This window comes from Uranotaenia lowii, chromosome 3 (assembly GCF_029784155.1).
Source record: "Uranotaenia lowii strain MFRU-FL chromosome 3, ASM2978415v1, whole genome shotgun sequence".
In the NCBI taxonomy this organism is placed as follows: Eukaryota; Metazoa; Arthropoda; class Insecta; order Diptera; family Culicidae; genus Uranotaenia; species Uranotaenia lowii.
This window is the reverse complement of record NC_073693.1, coordinates 293,547,163-293,569,064: the sequence shown is the minus strand read 5'-3', so window position 1 is coordinate 293,569,064 and position 21,902 is coordinate 293,547,163. Positions and strand designations below refer to the sequence as shown.

At 33.1% G+C, this 21,902-nt stretch overlaps 1 protein-coding gene across 4 annotated transcripts in view; it reads right to left on the bottom strand.

Moving 5' to 3' along the window:
- Positions 1-21,902, bottom strand: part of LOC129754210 (fizzy-related protein homolog) — a 60,162-nt gene that overhangs the window by 30,175 nt on the left and 8,085 nt on the right. For all 4 annotated transcript variants that reach the window (XM_055750113.1, XM_055750114.1, XM_055750115.1 and 1 more), the window contains exon 3: positions 13,681-13,933. In XM_055750113.1, the coding sequence (XP_055606088.1) occupies positions 13,681-13,933 (253 nt within the window). The remainder of the gene's footprint in view (positions 1-13,680; positions 13,934-21,902) is intronic.

The following is a 21,902-nucleotide window of genomic DNA, read 5'->3' as shown; positions in this document are numbered from 1 at the left end:
ATTAAGTATGGTATGCATTGAAAAAAAAAGGTGTGATACGCATGATCTGCACCATATTGCAGGTTATTGCAACTGTTATTGATTTTTATCATTCTAACAAATAAACTGTGCTTGGTCAAAACATGGACTTCCTTTTAAAAAAATATAGGTACCGTAAACTTAGGGGAACTTAGATCTCTTTTTATTCATTTTTGAATATTTTGGAAGGGGTTGCTTTTTCGTAAAATCTTAAAACTTTAAAACCCTTACTGAGGTGAGAAGTATTCAACATGATCATTGATTGCAGTAAATTCAAACAACATTGATGATAATAATTAAATGTTTGTTACAAAACCAGATTTCGATTTTCGGGGTAACTTTGATCACTATAGTTTTAACGTATCTCAACGTCTTCAAATTTATTATTTTGATGCCATTTAGCACAGAAGGCTCAAAACATCGATAATAGTAATTTTTTGTATGGACTCAATTTAATTTTTCAACGTTTTCATTCAAAAACAAATATACTCGAAAGATGGACAATTTTGCTGCATACATTGAGGCGCAAAAATTATAAACATTTCTCAATTTATTTTGGCCACAAAAACAAATAAAATTTTACCTTCATGAAATTCCCTAAGTCCTCGTACTGTTCTCAGGTTCTTATTTTCTTCAAACTTGACCATTTGATAGGGTTTTAGCCATTTTTTCTATACGGGCTTTTTCATGGAAAATGACCGTTTTTTTTTCAATATCCTAAAATTATCATCAAATGGCTATAAAAATAACATTTAAACTTAACCTAATCCAAAATAAAAATTGAACTTTCACATTAAACAACCCATTTGCTCCAAAATGCTTAAATTTGATCAGGACAAATGTTTGTTTGTGAGCCTTCAAAAAACCAGATATTTGAAGATTTTTTAATTATATTTTAAGTAATATAAAAAATCTCCTAATAAAAACCAAATTAAGCTAATTTGTAACTCAATTTACAGTCTTTCAAACGTAGTAAACAGTTTTCAGAAATTTTAACTTTAAACTTAGCTAATGATGATTATCTGCAAAAATTTCTTGTTGATCAAAGTTACCCCGCTGATCAAAGTTCCCCCAGTTTACGGTACATAATATTCAATTCGATTGAAGTCCTGACTCCTGACTAATAAGTTGACCGTAAGAGGGCAAAAATGAGCGCATTTCTATATATGACACTTATGGCAATAAAATTAGCTTCTATTTTCTCCGAAAACAGTTTTTTTCAAGATTAATAACATTTTGGCTTAGCTCGAATCATCTTACGCTTTTCAACGGACTTGTTCAAATAAAAACGTTTAGATTTAGTAAATCTTATTTGTAGAACTTTTCACGTATACAAACGATCATGAGAGGGACAATGATGATTTTTTGAGTTTTGCTAAAATAAAAGATGCCAAAAGATCATACGAATTTGAGCTTTGGTAGGACACCCCTTGAAGTTGATCAAATGAGTTGAAAGTTGGTATAGCAGGGTGGCCAGCAAGTTTCCATTTTCAAATTCCCTTTTTTCCCGGTTTCCCCAATTGAGATTTAATGGTTACCCCTGTTTCAAAATGCGCAAAGTGTTTATCAGAGTTTTTGACCAAAAATAAAAATATTTTTATGCAAGTTGAACGTTAAAGTATAAGAGGACTTGATTTTTTTAAGTCTAAACTGAAAACTCAACGGATACTCAAAATATGGTGATGGTAATACGATAAGAAAATAATTCTAGTTGTCCTAACCCTAACCGAAAATTGTTAGTTTCTGTAGAGAAATGAATCCAACTTAGATGAAATTTCAGGGACTAGATAAGAGAAAATCGATGTTGAAAAACATGCGAAAAAAATTCGCCTTGTCTCCCGGTGAGACTTGAACCCACATCTTGCGCCTCTCCGGGGCCCATGTATTAACATTCTACTACAGGAGACCAACCTGGCGTATGAATATTATACTGGTTGAGTGTCGATGTCTATCTACAAAAAAAGTTTCGCTGACTGAATGTTTGAGTCAAGACCCATCTCTGGGTCGCAATTTAAAAATTGTTATCTTCTTTTCAGTCTTTCACACCATCTTCGCTAATTATAAGGGAAAATGCTTTATTTCTTGTTATTTGCATGAAATAAATTATTGTTTTTGTATGATGCCATGTAGGTATATAATACTTTTAAAATTTCAGGTTGAAATATGGAATTTTACTACAGTGAACTTCCCGATTTTGTCACACGCCGATTTTGTCTACCCCCTATTTTGTCACCTTTTTTGACCCGATTTTGCCACTTTTTTTTATTTAATGAAAAAAATACTCAGATTCCAACTTTCTCTTTTTGGGATGATTATTTATTGATATCGCGTCAATTGACAACATTGTCATACAACATGATAACATCGATAGCGACTGAAATGAATGACACAAAGAAAAGATGTCTGATTTTATACAAGTGTTTTTATTCACATTTGAACAATAATAAAGTTGGTAAATACAATCAAAATAATAAATATAACGACCCAACAAATCATGGATATGATCAAAAGCTTGTTTCTGGACCCTTGGAGCCAAAGGATTATAAATGCGAAATAGCTTGTTTCGAGAAAACAGAACAAAAAACAACTCAAAAGTAGGGATGTAAATGTTATAAAATGATGTTTTCCAGCAGGTGTAGGTCGGATGAAGAAATATGGTTTTAATACACGCAGAGAAAACTTGGATTTTGATACAAAACAAATCTGAATTTGATTAAAAACATTCAGTTTTTTGAATCAAACTCCTGTTTTCTTTGAATCAATGAATTATCGTTCTGATTCAAATGAATAATTTTTGAAAGAAAGAATTAATTTTTTGAATTGAATAATTTCGAACTTTGGTTTTAAACAAATTCTTTGATTTAAAAGAAATTTTTTCAATTGCACATTTCTTTTGAAACAAAGTAAATTTTCTTTCAACCAAAGAAAAATGTTTTCAACAGAAAGGAATAATTTCTTTAAATTAAAACTTCAAACTTAGAAGATATTTTTTATTGAGCAAGAACCGAATTTCGAATAAATCAAAACTAGTGAATCAGAGATAGCTATCTAGGAGGATTCAGGATAAAGAATGGTAAGTGTATGATAATCCGTTAATCAAAAAGTGAATATAAAAGATTTTATATAAATTTTTGCATTGTTACAGGACCACGGCTGATTCCGCCCAAATCCAGCTGTCTGATTATCTTCGACCCAATCTTCAGCGAATCACCAGTTGGATGACCACTAAATCTAGCAACCGGATTTGCTTCCGGAAGTGGGGCATTGAGAGCCCCAAGAAGAACACCCTCAGGCCAAAATGAGGACCGGATGATTCGATTATAGTGAACCAGTGTTTGTGTTAAATTTGTGAATAAAAATGAATTTATGATGCAAATTCTTTATTTTTACTATCCAAAATCCCTAATAGGAACTTCGGAACAACAGAAAATATTTCTTCCAATTGGAATAAAAGGAAAATGGGTCAATGAACCAATCCTTTCAAATCTAAATCTGAATTACATTGTAGCAAACGAAAACAACTTTGCATCAAATGAAAATGTTTTTTGTTTCAAAGCATTAAGATTTTGATTCAAAGATTTTTCAAAAGAAAAATTCTTTGAAACAAAGGAAAATGCCTTTGAACCAAAGGAATTTTTATTTATCCCAAAATCAAAGGAAAAAATCCTTTGTTTTTGCGGCACTTTCCTTTGAAATAAAAAATCTTTTTTCTGCGTGTATAAGATCGAATATACAGTTCCACGTTCAAGATGCTAATGAACGAGAATTTATTTTCTTATTTAAAATAGGACATTTAAGTTCCTTTTCCTTCTTCTTCTTCTTCGTTTTAATGTTTTGGCCAGAGAATGCTACTCTATAACACCACTGTACTTGACTTGACTATATTCGTGTTGCCAATTATTTTAAATTTTTAGTTTTGTTTTATCCAAGAAAGATAGTACCTCTTTCATACGGTTTTCATCGAAATCTCGAAATAGTTCGAGAAGATTAGAAAATCTATCCCAATCATAGTAGTTTCGGAGATGGTTAAACTTTATACAATTCAGTATAATATGTTCGGTTGTGAATGGCTGTTCGCAGAGATCACAATAAGTTGTTTCACGTACTTTCATTATTCCGAGCCAGTAGGGAGAGTAATCATGCCCACTGAGAATTCTATTCATGGTTCGAATTTGAATGTTTTTTAATTTGCTGTTCCAGTACCAAGGTCTTTGATTAAAGGATGACTGGAATCTGTAAAACTTTGATCCTTTTTGATTTATGTTTACATAATCTTTGTACCATCTATTGATTGAGTTGATCCATTCATTTTTCGCTTTCAGTGTCTTGTCACTGAATCGTGATTTATTAACTAAAATACACGGGCTTGTTAATCCGTCTTTGGCCGCTATGTCTGCTTTCTCGTTTCCTTGTATTTGTATGTGAGCAGGTATCCATTGTATAGTGCACTTTTTTGATTCTGCTTGTTTAACAATTTTGAAAGTCAGTTCGTCAAACTCCTTCGTATCCAATTGTTGCTTTATTATTGTACAAGATGCTTGGGAATCTGTGAGAATTACTGTTCTGTTTGTTGTTTCCGAATTGATGTTTTCAAGTGCTGTTTTTATGGCTATCAATTCAGCTGTGGTTATGGAAACTTCGTTGTCCAGTTGCATACTAGTTATTCTGTTGTTTTCGTCTTCGAAGATTCCTATTCCGCATTTATTACCGTGTTTTGATGCATCTGTATAAATTTGTATGTATGTAGGGTATTGTGTGTTTAACATGTGTATTACTTCTTTTCTCATTATTTCTGCCGATTGTTGTTTTTTCCTTATTTGTGTTTGTGGGATTTGATCCAAGACTAAAACGTTGCTTATTTCATTGCTCGTTGCTTGTTTTAAGTATAGTTGTTGAAAGTCGTTTTTATATTCTAGGTAAATTTGTTCCAAAAAAGTGTTTTGTTTTTTGGAATTTGTACTGTGTTGTTCTAGACTTTGCAATTGTTGAGCGATCAGATCGTTTCGGAATATGTGTTGTAAAATTCGTTTTTTCGCTAAATAAATCCTCTTCAGGTATAGGGGACCTTCTCCTGCTATTGCTGCCAGCGTATTAATAGGTGTTGATTTAGAACAACCTGTAGCTATTCTAAGACATTGTCTATTTGTCACTTCCAATTTTTCGATATTTGTCTTGCTTGCTCCTCCGTAGAATACTGAACCATAATTTAGATATCCTCCATACAGAGCTTTATAGAATAGCATCATAACTTTAAGGTTTGCTCCACTTTTAATGCTTCCGATTACTTTGAGCATTTTCTGTCTGTCATGTATTTTATTAATCATTGTTTTTATGTGTATGCCATATCTTAGTGTTTGGTCTAGTGTTATGCCAAGGTACTTATAATTTCTAACTGTCTCTAATGTTTCTCCGTTTATTTTAAGATTTAGAACTTTTGCACTGTTTTTAAATATCATAGCTTTAGTTTTTGCGCAGTTTATAACCAGTCCTAGACTTGAGGCTTTTCTAACAAATATTTCTATTTTGTCTTGCATTTTTATTAATGCTTGGCTTTCGTTTTTTGATCTAACCAATTTGAGGAAATCATCTGCAAACTGGAGAGTAGTTTCGTTAGGGTCGAGATTTGTTTCATGAAGGCTTGAGGTATAAATGTTGAAAAGGGTTGGAGATAGGACATCTCCCTGAGGAAGTCCACTAGAAACCACATGTTCCACTAGTCCTTCTTCTGTCTGGATGATAGTTTTTCTATTCACTAGAAAATTATATATCCATGTTACGCTATCAGGACTAAAGTTGTTTGTCATCATTATGTTTCTCAGTTGGCTGACATTGATGGAATTGAAAGCATTTTTGAAGTCAAAAAATACTCCAATTACTGTCATTCCCTGTCTTTTGCTCTCCATTATAAAATTAGTGGCATATGTTACGCAGTTTTCTGTAGACATATTTTTCCTGAAACCAAATGATGTAACAGGGAGAATGTTTTTTGAGTACAGAGTTTTATTTATATCTTCTAGTACCGCTGTGTTTAGTGTTTTGGTTAAGGTAGAGAGTAACGCAATTGGTCTAAAAGAAGTTACCTCGTTTGGTGGTTTGTCTGGCTTCAGAATAGGTATTATCTTAATTTCCTTTAGGTGATCTTGTAAACTTCCCTTTCTCCACATCTCATTTAGACATTCCACAATTTTTGTCGAAGTTTTCCAATCTAATACTCTTAGCATGTCGTATGTTAGATTGTCTGTTCCTGGAGAGGATCTTTTTGGTTTTTTGTTTATTATAGATTTCCATTTAGCTAAGTCTATGATGTTATTTCGGGGTTCTTCTTGTGGTAGTATTATGTTTTCTCTTCTACTTTCTCCAAAATTCATTATCAAAAACTCGTGAGCTAACTGTTTTTGTTCTTTTATGCAATTGTTTTTTATATTTATTGCTGGAGATCCTTTTAAACCTCTTACCAGCTTCCAATTTTGCTTCATGTTCAAAGGGTCTATAGAAGCTGATAGTTCCTTTAATTTTTCTCGTATATGATGAAGTTTTGTTTTTTGGAATTTAGCTGTTGTTTTTTTCCATTCAATTAAATTTGTACTATTACAACAAGCATGGTATTTTTTAAGTGCTCTCTGTTTTTCTTCATATAGAGTGGATAATTCATCACTCCAATAATATTTTGCAATATGGTTACTTGATTTTTTGTTGTTTTTGATAATCGTTCTAGCTTTAGTCGAAAGTTCCTGGAGGTTTTCAAATTCCCAATGTTGAATTTGGGCGATTTGTTCTCCAATTGCTTTTCTGTCATAGTACGTATTAGCTCTTCTACTCCACTGTAGTTCAACCGATATTTCAATAAAAAGATGTCCACTTCCTCCAAAGGATTTAGGTTTAGTAGACCATTTAGTGAAATTATGTAGATTTGCTGTACATAACGAGAGATCAATTGCACTAAAATTTTGGTTAAGAATTCCAGGTATGAAGGTTTTATCCCCTGTGTTCAGTAATACAAGATTTGAGTCGACTATGGCTTCATGTACTACTCTACCCTTTCCTTGAGTTGTTTCACAGCCCCATATCTCATGATGACTATTAAAATCTCCACCTATGATGACTTTATTATAGTTATTTAGTTCTTGTAGTAAAATCGACATGGCAGTTTTGAGTTCTTGGACATTAATACGGGGATTGACATAGACAACTACTAACACAAGGTCTAATTTAGTCAATCTTATTCCTAATGTTTCAAACTTTTCTGTTGTCGTCAAATTAATTCTAGTAAAATGTAATTGATCACATATATAAAATCCAACTCCTCCATAAGCATCATCCCGTGGAGCTAGTATGCAATGGTATCCTGAGATGTTGTAGCGTATTGTTGTAAGATGGTTTGGATCTACCCAAATCTCTGTTAATAGTACGGCTTCAAATTTATTTGTATTTATTTCATGTATAAGTTCATTTTTGTTTTTTGTTAAACTTTGTATGTTTGTTTGTAGTATTTTAAAATTCTTATCCATGTTTGTTTTTGTTATTTGCCATCACTATGGCTATCAGCAATGTTTTTCAACTCCCCAACAATGCTGGCTGTGATTTCTTCTCCTGTTATACCATGATTTTGAAGGATTTTGGCAATATTTTGTATTATTCCTGCAATCATTACATCGTAGTCTTGTTTCGTTGGAGTTTGTGTTTTTATTTCTTGTCTAAACCTGTCTGCATCCGAAGTGCGATGATTGTTTATAAGCCTTTCGCTATCTTGTTCTCCTTCTTCTTCCTCAAGCCTCCTTTTTTTCAAAAAATCTCTTCTGGACATCCCTAATAAACTAGCTACTCCTGCTTCTTCTTCTATTTCTTTTGATTTTGTTTTTCTATTATTTGTAAATATTTTATTGGGTTTTTGTAAACTGGATTTTGACATTATGGTTGGTGCTTTTATTCTTCCATTTGATCGGCCCTGATTTCCATTTGTTAATACCTGAGCAAAGGTTTCCGGTAGAGCTGGGTAATCTTCTGTGTTTCCTAATATGTCGAATTGGTTGATCATTGGAATATTGAAGTATTCTTTAGCCTCTTGGTATGTAATATTTTTCCTTGCCATCACTGCTTGTGTATCCGATTCTATCTTCCTCCGGGGACAGTTCCTATCTGTGGTGATATGGCCCTCTTGTTTGCAGTGTAAGCAGTAAGACTTTTTTGAGCATGGTTCGTGATCTTTGGTTGTTTCGTCAGTGCAGTTTTTACATCTTAGTACGGAACTCTTACAGTTTTTAGACAGATGATTGTACCTAAGACATTTAAAACATATTACAGGACGTGGTATAAACGGTTCGACTCGATTTATTACAGAAAACATTCTTACAAACCTTGGCAGCACATTACTTCTGAAGACAATACCTACTCTGTTGGTGGGGATCCTTTCATCGTTGTATTTCCTTGTCATTCTAAACACTGATTCCACTTTGACATCACATATCACATTCTCAATTATTTCATTGATATCCAATTCCGTTGGAATATCAGACAGAACTCCCGTAACAGTTACAAATTTTTTGGGTATGTATGCTTTGTAACCTTTTAAGTTTAGGCTCTGACAATCAGCTAGTCTATTGGCATCCTTTATGTTCCCAACATAAACAGTAGCTTTATTACGTCCGGTCTTTTTAATATCGTCTATACACTTGTCAAAGCCTATTTGGTTCAATACTATTCCTATTTGAAGCCTATTTATATATTTCCTCCTTTCTAGATCTGTATTTTCTATGATGACTCTGTATGGTCTGCTATCAGTATCACAGTAGCTAAATTTCTGGTATACTTTTCTCATTTTTTCTATTTCGGGTTTATTTTGACTTACTTGAGCAGTTTGTTTCGGTTTTTCATTTTCATTTGTAAACGTATCTACCATCTCTTGGTCGTCCGGTGTATGCATCGGTTTGAGGTTATCATCTTCCTTAGTAGCCGCTGCCCCCACGGGGGCAGCTTTGTTTATGCTCATTCCACTCAATACACAAAATATATTTTACGGCACGGCAATAAATTAATTACGAACAAGTTATAGTACGGATCAAAATAGGTTAATTCTAGTAATAAATAGCACAATCACAGCTTAATTTTACTAAAATTGGCAACACACGTCTAGTCAGTTCAAAATTGCTGAGTCAAGTCGTTCCTTTTCCTGTTTGCTCTCGCTCTCTTAATCGATGCAAGCTTAGTTCATCTTACTCATTTTTAGGTTAAACACAACAGTAAATAAAACTCTGAAAATCTGAAAAAATCATCAAACAAAGTTTGGAAAACGAAATATTGGTTGGCATTAAAAACTTCAAATCGACATTTTTTTCTCTTATACCCCTTTGGCTCTGAGGGCCTCAATTGAGCTGTCTTAAAAGCAATTTCCCTAATACGCCACAAGAAGATGACGTCATTTATCGAGAAATCTAAAGCATCATCTTGTCTAATATCCGTACAGCTTCATTCGAAGTAAGCAGAAGGAATGCTCCCCCAGTTGTCAGTTTTAATTTTTTTCATTGGAAATTGTTTAGAACAATACGTTTTTTAACTCATTTTATTAGATTGTTTTTTATTAGGTCATTGGGATTTTAATCACTGGGGATCATTCATTCTTTTTTAATAATACCGATCCAAACAGCGCGTTTTAAGGAACCAACCAATGAATTTTCTTGAAATTTCGATGAAAAAGAGACTTAACGCATCAATTATTAACTAGTAGCACACAAAAATACAACCTTCACTGTTTTAAATGACGCAGTGATGATGTTTCTGATTAATTTGAACAGAATTATTAAAAAAAGAGTGCTTTTTAAAAACTACCCGGTTGTCACTGTCCCGAATTTGTTACCCTAAAATGCATCATGGGGGTGACAAAATCGGGGATTCACTGTATTGAAATCTTACTTCTGTATTCTGAAATTTAAAAAAAATGATGCGCGATGAATTTCGTATTGAATAACCGATCCATAAATCAACTTTATTTAAAGTTTGGATTCCTTATTCAAATTTTAATTTCTAAAATTTATTTTATTTTCGGAAAAGATAATCAAGTTTTATTTCAATGCTTGGCACTGATTGATATTCTAATATTTTCTTCTATAGTTCTTAAAACAGATTCTGATGAACCTTATTCATGCTAAGCAATCTGAAATTTTATTTCGACTCTCATATTGAATACTGAATCATGTTTTTTTATTGGATACCTTTAAAAAAAAGTTTATAATGCATTGAATTCTAGATGCCTGAAACCGTTTACCTAAATACTATTAAATTTATCTGAAATCTAAGTCTGAATTTCCAATCTTATCTCAAATCCAACTTTTCAATTCGAAATCCTACTGGTTTGAGTTAAAAATGTATACAAGAATCACACAAACACATGATAAATATTTTGTTACACATTCGGCCTTCTGTGCGTGTATCAATTAACCAAATAAAACTGTGGTATCTTATTTTATTATTTTGTTTCCCGCATTTTTCCGTATGGGACAATTCCCGATTCTCAAAAGTTAAAATTGAGTTTAATTAGAAGAAAACATTTTCGAATCCGAATAAGATAAGTATTACGAGGTTATGTCGTTTGTTAGAAATTGGTAAGTTAAGCCACGTCAAAATAAAATCTCATTGTTCAAATTATTTGAAAACAATCTTTGATTACAAAATCTTTGGGAAAAAAACTTTTTTGAAAACTTTTTTTTTACCAAATTAAAACTATGTTTTTGTCGAACTCTTCAAAATAAATCCCCCAGTTAAAATGATTTTGTTAGATTTCTGCAAATTTTTTCAAGTTTCGTTTCAGCACAACGTGTTTTTTTTCTGAAAAAAAATGAGCTCCTGATGCAGATTCAAACATCATCAATTCTGGACTAGTGTACATATAATAATTCCAATTATAAGATAGATGTTGAGCTTGAATCTTAGTTTTTGAGATGTAGATTCAATCGAAAACTGCATGATTTCAACGTATGGGATTCTTTGCTCGATAAATCAATGCGCTGAGCTAAATCTATTTATTTTTATGACGTTTCCATTTTTTCCCGGCTCTTTACTCATTAATGTAATATCCTGATATTTTCGGGATCTTCTCGAAATTCACAATCTTAAAATAAACTACTAGGGATTGTAAAGTTTCTGAGAAAATGTTTCGTCATGCTGAAATAAATGAAATTAAGAATTTGATAGGATTATATATAGGAAAAAATAATCCATAAATCGGCTTTGATTTGAAATTTCAGTTTTTTTTTCCGGTTTTCCCGGTCCAATTTTCAATTCCCGGTTTTATCCGGTTTTCTCAGTTCGCTGGCCACCCTACAGAGGGGTTCAAGTGCTGCACTTGTACCCTTCTAGCTTCAAGTTAGTTGTACACCAAGTGAAACCACTCTACAGAAAAAATAAAATAAAATGAATTTATTCTCATTGCCTATTTCATTAGAGATGAATTTATCTCTAGAAGTTGCTGTTTCAAGAAGAAAATTGTAAGAAAGAAACGGAAGAAGATTGGCTGCATACAGCATTGCAATACATAAAGAAAATATAAAGAACTTCAGAAATTTTTAGATTCTATTCCTCCAACACATCATGTGTTTTATAAATCATTTAACTGCCTTTCTATGCATATGATTCGTATGCGCAAAAAATGCAAACTGAGAAAAACGCATCCAAAGCTTAGTTTTGCGTATACCTTGCACAGGTCAACGCACTTTGAGCGGTATTTTCATCAAAACTTTGAGAGAAAAGTTTGTACAAAAATAGTGTTTTTAAGTCATTTATAAAAAAAAAAGGTGGAACTGCTTAAATAAACGTTTAATATGCATTGATTTGACAAATGTTTCATTTTCAAAAAAAAAAGTCGTTGTGTACTTATATTTAAAAAAAAATGGTTGTTGAATTTAGTGGAACTGTTTGAACTTCAAGTGCCTTTTTCTCAAAATCAGCTTCTATGCACTAAGCCACTTTAGGCTCCAAGGGAATAATTTTCAATATTTATCTTCAATTTCGAAGTATCAAATCTTCAGTATATTGGATATATGATTATGATGATTTGGAAAGTTTAGAATTTGGAAGGTGTAGAATATACATACTCTAAACGTCATTTTGTTTAAGCACTTTTGGTTTTTGGTATTATGTTTTTACAAATAAATAAGTCAGTTACAGTACTTTTATGATTTGTTTTGCAGTTGTAAAAAAACTATTAAAAGTTTCCAACTGATGATGTCATTAAATGAGGTTGAATAAATGCTTCGACAAAAAAACCGCGTATGTGATAATCCAAACCCGGACCGAGTAAAGGAAAAAAAAAAAGAAAATTGATTAGCCGTAAAAAGAATGCAAATTTTATCCAGCTACTAAAGCAATATATCCATAGAGGAAACCCAAATTTAGTCCCTATCGGGTGAGCATTTTCCCCCGACAAAAAAAAAACTCCCACGTTCCGGATGTAGTCGTCGTCGTACAGCCAAATCTGCGGGTGTTGTTGCAGAGTTCAATCAACCGGTACAATTTTGGTTCCCTTTGCGCGCGTAAGTATATGGGACTCTAAATGGTCGGGAATGACGAGGAGCGACTAGTCATATGTGCCAGTGCTATACTTATGGAGTGCGAGCGTATATATGGTCAGCAGTTTAAGTCGGTCTAATTTCGACGAGTCGAGCTGCCTCGTTGGAACATGTGCCAGAGGTTTTTGTCCTCCCCGAATGAGGTGCACTTTTTCGCATTTAAATTTCTGCTAAATAGATTTTTCGGGTAAATCATGACACTTTCAGTACTTAAGTTCATTTTTATTGCACTTTTTTATTTGCGATTTCAAGTAATTGAGCGAATGCAAATTTTATTGTCACCATTCTTCCATCGGACAGAAATGGTGATGCTCAGTCGGAATATGCACTCGTTTGAAATGCGAATTCGAACGTGCAAAAGTGCACATTTGAGAGTTAAATTGTTATGGCCCCCGTATGAATAGCACACCATCATCGGTGACAATTTCCAGAGGAAGAAACAGTAGGATATTGCCCCGCAAAGATGCGCTCCGGTATGCAGAGAAATAAGACAAATTATGTGAATTTCGAAACTGCATCAACCACAACACATCAGGGAGGGACAGACAGCTACTGGTACTGGCTGGGAGCTTGCATGCAATGCCATTTGCCTAGTGACTAACAGTTATCATAAACTAGTTTCTGAATCGAGTCCATCTGGTTTATGGACCGTGCGCTTATTCTGTCCAGTCTATGCGAAATGAGTGTGTGGACATAGAAAATAAATGAAAGTATTCACAGGAGGAGTTAGCTAGTGCTTTTGAATCTCAGCTTAGCAAATGGAGCGCTAAGCCCTGGATTAAAACAGTAAGTGAGTGCATTTTTTTCCAGACACCATACAAGCATAGATGTGCTGGGAAGAGTTTCAAATCATTCGACAACATATTTAATATACAACGATACGCTCATTACTCATACTTTCCAAACTTTTCGGTTGAAGCCTTTCATGTAGTTCGGCTTTTTTTTTCTTTGTAACATGCTATGATTAGGTAGATCAATGATTTTGAATTCTAACAAGTATCTCTGAAGTATTAGTTAACAAATCGTTCTGAAGTCCAAATTTTACTCTAACCTCGAAGAATGTATCAGCGAGCTATGATTCAGAAATCGCGCAAAGGCGACCTACCTGCTTGGTGGGTGACTGGTACTTGAAGAGACCGGGCCGATTGCTGTTGGACAGCAGGCCAACCTTATCCTCTGCCACGGATTTGACGTCCTCGATGCCTGTGCCGAGCAGTTCATTCTTGAGCAGGCAGCTGTAGGCCAGGCTGTCCCGGGCCGTTTCTCCACAGTCCCGCTGCTTCTTGTTCGATTGTGGAGAGTTTTCGTTCGACTTGGAACTCAGGGAGGCAAAGTTGGTCTGCCAGTTGTTGTTGGCGCTGGAAAAAAAGGATCACAATTTTAGCACACAACATTTCTATAAAATTTTATTTCAAAAATTGAAATTAAGACTAAAACCTTTGAAGATTACCCCTCCCCCTTTAAAACATTGAACATACGTAATTACAATTTTAACAAATTAAATAACAAAATTCACACATCTTAGGCGTTAAAAAGGGTAACAACGATATTAACAAGAAATTAATGGTTTCGAATTGTGTTGATTGGAATGCAATTATTGAGTATTTTTTTTTTTCGTGGAAATTCAGATAATACGACTGAAAGCTTAAAAGGCAAATAAATAATTTTCTCATACTATGACTTACAAGATTTATAACAATGTCCAAAGATAATCCTGTTTTTGTGTATTGAAATTATATTGCATTTTTTAACAATTGAAAGATAAATTGAAACAGAGCTTTTATTCTCACATTCTACAGGAGAAAACCAAAACATAGACCTTACTTAAATAATTTATTAAAAATATAATACAGCACAAATTATTGCATATCTATGAAAAGGGAAATTCCGACTGAAATATTGTGAGTTAGAGTGTGTCGTTAGCATTTTATTCCCCTGGGGTATCAAGGGTGTCCAACATCAAATTACATTACTGGAAAAATGAGAGACATACGATGTTCAGACCAGATTTATAATCAAATCTGAAGAAAAGGTTTCAGTAGAAGAAAACACTGTAACTACACGTTCAACAAAACCCAACTAAGCCGGATTTTTAGTGTTTTAAAATCCTTTTTTGTCACTCGAAGTTAGAACATCACGAGAAAGAATAATTAAAGTAATTTAAAAAAATTAAAGTTGAACAGAAGCTTGTAGGTTACAAAATATCTACATGGTATAAAATCTGTAAACTAGCTGATCCCGTACGAACTCCGTTTCGCATTAACTTTTAATATGTGTTGAGATGTTTGTGTTTGAAAAATAAAGCAACTATTTCTTAAACATTTAACAGTTTATATGGACAACCCCTTTTTCGCCGTCTGTTACAAAGTTTGAATTCAGGAATTTATCATCCTGCAAAACTCCCGTGTTTGAATTTTCGTCTTAATCTGACGCATAATAACGAAATTATTGCAAAAAACATTAAATTCTGCCGATTCTTCTTCCCAAATTTTACACCTGAAATCAATTGCCTGTGCTGTAAAACTTTCATGTGAAAATTTTCATAAAATTGCGATGCATAATCACGACGAAAACAGTTAACAATTAGTATGGACTCGCCCCTTTTTCCTACCTTCGATGCAAAATATGACATCTGAAATCGATTGTCTGCTTCTCAAGAATCTAGTGGACAAAATTTCATCTCAATCTGATGAATAATCACGATAATATCGAAAAAGCAGTGAACAATCACTATGGACGACCCTTCTCGTAGTCCTCTGACCCAAAATTTAACTCCTTAAATCAATTGTCCGTCCCTCAAAACTCCCGTGTGCAAATTTTAATTTCAATTCAATGTTTATTAGCGTCAATATCGCAAAACTGTAAACAGTTAATATGAACGACCCCTTTTTTCATCCTTTATACCTTAAAACGTCTGTGTACAAATTTTTATCGCAATTTATTGTATAATGACGTCAATATCGCTAAAATAGTATTCGTATTGTATGGACGACTCCACTACATACCCCCTTCAAAAGGGGTCATCCAAAAATCCGAAAACATTTTTCATCATTCCTGGTACTAATGAGCACCCAGGCCAAATTTCAGGTCTTTAGGCATTAAGACGACAGAAATTGCTTTTTATATACACTGCCGGCCAAAAGTTTGGGATCATCCCCTCAAAAACAAGAAAATTTTTATAAGCAATATCTCAGCCCTCTTATTACATTTTGGAATTCAAAATGTTATAATGAGTTTATATGACTTAAATTTAGCTTAAAAATGGGACATTTTTCAAAAACCGATCATCTCAGGGTGGGGTGGACCAAATTTCGAAATTCGAGTTGTATTCGTAACCTTTTTTCATACTTATCAAAATACATTTGTTTAATTTTGTGCGAAAAATTTGCAATGTATTTAAAATCTATAAAATAGCTATTTACAGGGTGGCCAGCGAGTTTCCATTTTTAAATTCCCGGTTTTTCCCGGTTTTCCTCATTGAGATTTAATGGTTTTTCCAGTTCTAAAATACATTAATGAATTTGTTTATCAAATTTTTTAATCAAAAAAGTAGCCGTTTTATAAAAGTTGCACGTAAATTTTCAATAATTGAATTTAAGTTGAAAAAAAAATCAAATTAAAGTGATTCGTAGGGATTTCTACAGAAAATAGCAGTTTTTGCAGAATGAAATAAAAAACAATTAGGAAATAATTTCGGATTGAGTAACTAACAAACTTAAATTTAAGTGTGGATTCTGAATTCGAATTTTAATTTATGATGGTTAGCTGCGAAGTCACATATCAAGTTTGATGTTAATTCCTACTGATTGGTATTAAGATTTTTCCTGTTCTACTCTGAGAACAGATTCCGCTGAATCTTATTCTTATTAAGCACTATAAAATATTTTTTTTTTTTTTTGTTTATGGGTTTATGACCGCCTGGCTGACCCGGAAAGGAAAAACAGAACGGGGGACAGAAGAGGAAAATTTTAAATGAGAGTAGTATAGCTTAGAAAAGGATAGCGGCAACAGAGCCCGAGGGTTCTGAAGCACCAGTTTAGGGGAAGCGATACGATAGTGCTCGACGGACTAGGACGGTTGGTGGGCCCCATATGAACTTTGAGTTAACCCAACCTTCAATTCAACCGAGCAAAAGCAGTATGGTATCAAATAATATGATATCATATGCTAACGCCTCGATATCATTGTCAGAAGGGTTCACTATCTTACCGTAGTTGAAATTTCCCTACCTGTCATCTACCTTACTCGTTTCCATAAATTTGGATTCTTTCTAGTTTGATTTAGAAATAATTATAGATTTGCTAAGTGAAAAATATATTCAAGTTATTGATTCTACGCGACTACACGGTTATTCGATAACTCCATTAGGATATCATAAAAACAGAATCTAGAAAAGGTGTCTCTTAAACGCATCAACCATGAACTATAAGCTTAAATAGCAATAGCTTTATTAATATCGTCAACTTATCAACGGAACAGGAAAATAACAGTGCTGTTTTTTTAAAACTGTTGAAAACGCAGGTTTCAGTGGTGGAATAGAGTTAATCTTTATTCATTTTGTTCGTCAAGTCCTTAAAGAACTACCTACATAAGCGATAGCTATTTACAATATTCACTGAAGTGATATCCTCACTTACTAGTTTTCTCATTTTCGTGTGATATTCTGAGCTAACCACTCAGAATATCTGGCAACACTGGTGAGTTACCACGAACCCAATTTGTGTTGTCTCGCTTAACCGTGTGATGATGTAAACATTTATACCGTGTTTACCATCATCAGCTGTCATCATCAATCATCACCGCTATTGTTTCAATTGCGAATTGACTCAAAGCATGCGGAACCAAAACAAACTGTTTTGGTTTCGCTCGTGGCAGCAGAAGTTTGCTGCTGTGCCGCTGTGCTGCTGCTGAAGGAAACCGTAAGTATCAACAAAAACCTTATCACTAATTGTGGTCAACTTCTCAAACAAACTTTAATACTTAATCTACACGATAGGGGTTCAATTCGAATAAACCGTGTGCCTGTTTTTTAAATGCCCGAAATAAATTATCTGATCTATCTACTCATTCTTGCTTATCGAAATCATATTTTCTATTTTAAACTTTGATTTATGAATTTCAATCCTAACCGAAAAATGTATAGATCTACCAAAAGTAAATAAATAAATAAAAACAAATGTCGAAAGTGTATTACAAACTGAAATATCATATTTGTCAAAACAGCATTCCCATCCAATGAGCCCCTAGTTCTTGTAAAATGCTTGATTTAAGAATAAGCCAACGAAATTCATAAACCGCAAATGCACACTTTCTAGAGCATTGGGGAGGCGAATACCATTACCGATACCTAACCTAGCAATACTTGAAACATCCTAATTCTATGAAACTAAACCAGCTAACTACCTTAACAAACAGATCATGCCCAATTGAAAAGTATCACTTTATGTCGGCAAGATGTGATATTTTCACTAAAATTTTCAACATTTTTTAATCTTTTAAAAAATTTGGTAGGTAGATAACTAGTAAAATCGCGGAATGTATACTAAAATCATTTGAAAACTTTGTTTCTTTTGTCACCACAACTTTCAATAAACCAAATAACATGAAGGCAACTCAGTTTTTTTTTGTTTACCGCATTTTTTATATTTGAGTATGGTATAATAAAAACGTGTACCTTTTGAATACCGCATTTTACCGCAACTCAATTCAAAACAGCCAAAATCAAATAAAGTAACGAATAAAATCTTATTGTTAAAATTATGAAAAAAAAACATTTGATAATAAGACTTTTGTAATATTTTACTTTTCAAGAACGTCCATTTACAGGTGACTAAGGACTGAATGGATACTGAATTCATATCAATCTTTTTCCGTTCTATAAACATTTCATCTTTATTTTTTTTTTCAAACAAATTCATTCGGTTTTTTGGTCAGCCTCCTCAGAATTGTTCCCCCACTCCAAATATGTGTGTTACGTGGCTACTCTTTTTATCAAGTTTCGATTCAGCAAAACCTTTTTTGATGAACAAAAATGAAGTTTCGAACATCATAGTTTTCGGGCTGTAAATTAAGTCAAAAGACTATCTGATTTCAACGTATGAATTTTAATTGTTTTCACTTATTTTCGGCTCAGTTTCTTAATAACATAACACAATTGAAGTGAATACATGGCAAGAATGTTATGACTTAAATGCCTCAATAAAATTATTTGTAAAAAAATATCTCTAAATACCATACGACATTTACTGACGAATTCAAGCTTCGCAGTTATCAAACGTTAATTAATTTCAATGATTTTTTTTTTCATATTGAACAATATCCTTGAGCTTAAAAATAGATTATGCTTATGATTTCTAACTCGTCCCCGCATTATACTCATGAAATTAAAATTCCGATTTTTTTTGTTTTTCCCATTTGAAGTAAACGACTATGGGTGAAAAAATTTTGAAGAAAATGTTCTTCATGATGAAATGAATTAACTTTAGGGTTCAATAAATTTTTGTATCAAAAAAACATTTTTTAATGAATTTTCCCGATTTCGATTCGACTTTCCCGGTTTTTTACCGGTTTTCCCGGTGCCATTTTCAATTCCCGGTTTTTTCCCGGTTTTCCCGGTTCGCTGGTATTTAAGTCGTCGTCCAAAAGTTTGGGATCACTCCGTAGCATGATGTTACGGCCAAAAGTTTGGGATCAGTCTTCTAAAATATTTTATTTTACGCGTATCTCTGTTAGAAACAACACTTATTGATTATCTGGTAATATGTTTTGGAAGTCAATGAGTTAAACTTGCTTCATGGATATTTAGAAGAATATATTTTTGAAGACTAACTTCTTTAGAACTTCAACCAAAGTTTCATCATTTTCTGATGATTTTCACCAAATAGTTCGACCGTTAAAAAAAAGGCAAATTTATTTGGACCATAACATAGTTTTTTTTTTTTTTAAACCATAACATAGTTGTCTTACAAATAGTTACAGACCGGAGTGGTTAGTTCAACTCACTAGCTTCCAAATCAGCTTACCTGATAAACAGTATGTTGTTTGATAACAGAGATACGCGTGAAATAAAAGTGCATGTTTTAGCCCAAATACTACGGGTTGATCCCAAACTTTTGGACGATGACTTAAGTAGCTTTTTTTTATATATTTTAAGTACATTGCAAATTTTTCGCACAAAATTAAACAAATGTATTTCAATAAGTATGAAAAACAGGATTCGAATGCAACTCGAATTTCGAAATTTGTTCCACCCAACCCTGAGATGATCGGTTTTGAATTTTAAGTTTTGTTTTCGAAAAATGTCCCAACTTTAAGCTAAATTCAAGTGATATAAACTCAATATTAACATTTTGTAAAAAACACACAAAGAAGGTTTTGCTTATGATCTCTTGAATGAGATCAAAAGAATTCAAGTGTATGCAATGAGATGGCTGAGATATGGCCGATCAAAATTTACATGTTTTTGAGGGGGTGATTCCAAACTTTTGGCCGGCAGTGTATATAGATTAAAAATGATTATAAAATTTCCTGAGGAATTGCAGAAGCCTAGTTTGTTTTTAGCTCTTGTAACTGTTGTAATATGTATTTAATGAATATTTCGATTTTTTAATAAAATACTTTAAACTTCATTTAAATCCGGGCAAGTGTCGAATGCAAGCGTACGGTTTGCGTGGATATTATGAAGTTGAATGAAGCCAAAAGCTTAGGGAAGAATGGAGAGAGCCATTTCTTGTTGTGCATTTTTTTGGAAAAAGCTAGCAACCTGCCGTCTTTTACATTTTCTGACAGCATGTAATGCCACGTTACTATACTCCAAACGATTGAGACGATACGTAATCCCGTAGATGAATTAGAAGCTTTTTCGAGCCGTAAATTTATCCAACTAGATTTGCGAGTTGGATAATAACATCGAGTGCATAAACATTCGAGTTTTGTATAGAGTTGCATACACTGTAAATTTTGGCCTCGATTACCAGCAAAATTGCTGGAAACATTCAGCAATCCAAATTTTTGCTGAAAAATCAGCAACCGGTTTTCAAATTGCTGGACTTTCCAGCAATTGAATTAGTTTGCTGGAAAATCAGCAATCGAGTTGTCAAATTGGAGTCTGTTTGTTTCCGTACGCTGAAACAAGGTGAGACTCTATTTAATGAAATTTGGTTAGATTAATATAATTATATTATTTTCCTCTATATTCTAGCAACAAGATATCAAGTCAAGGGTGAGTTTTTATTGAACAGGTAGATATTCTATAAAAGATTCTAATAAAAACTATTCTTACAGGTGGCAGATGATCAACACTTTGCAACACAGTCGATCTTTTGCAAAAAAAAAAAATATTTAAGGTTACCAAAACTTTATAGCCAACAGATTTCTAGATAAGTCTTAAACCTCACGTGAAAACTTTACGCCGTATGGAAACATCTTTAGAATTCATAGAGAATTGCTGCAAAAGTTAACAAAACAACTATAAAATGTCTATTTCACATACAGAATATGTTGTTCAGTCTACAAATATTCTAAATGGAAAAAGTTGCGACTAGTTTATTTCAGTTTTGTATATTTTTGTAATTTAACTGTTTACATTTTGTTTCATACGACGTAATGGAACACGAGAAACGAAACTTTGAGATTTTTTTTTTTGAATTAATGTATTTCGGTATCGAATTTTGAATACGGCGAATGCGCCAACTGTAAACAAATCCAGATGATTATCTGGATTTGTTTACAGTTGGCATGCGCATAAATGCGTTAAACTCTTTATTTTACAACCGAAAACATGATCTCCTTTTAATTTTTCTTATTTTAGTGAAGTTAAATTTAATTTTTTAAATAAGGCGAATAGCTTTTTCTATGAGTGTGTAATCCCACAGTTCATCCGCCCATTTCCCCTCAAAATTTCGTCGCGAACAAAAGGGCCAATCCGCGATGAAAGTTAAATGTTTGATGTTTTGTAGTTAGGAAAAAAGGTAAATAAAGGGGAGTGAATTTTCGATGAATTTAAAACTCATTTTACTCCGGTTTTTTCTTCAGGGATCTCTTAAAAAGTAAGTAGAATAAACTTTTAGGCCTTCTTCTAGTGTTTTAAATATTTTTTTAAAAAATATTGAGAACTACTAAGCGATAAATTGAGTTTCAAAAACTAGTGTTTTTCTTGCGATTGAAAACACACTTATCTAAGTATTTTAAAAGTTTTTGAATGAAAAAGTGATATTTTCACAAAAACATTCATTCAACAAATTTTTTGGAGATATTTGTAAGCTAAACTTACGAAAGTTCTGTTTTGGAAAGCATTCTAACAAGTAAAAAACCTGGTTGAAAAAACTG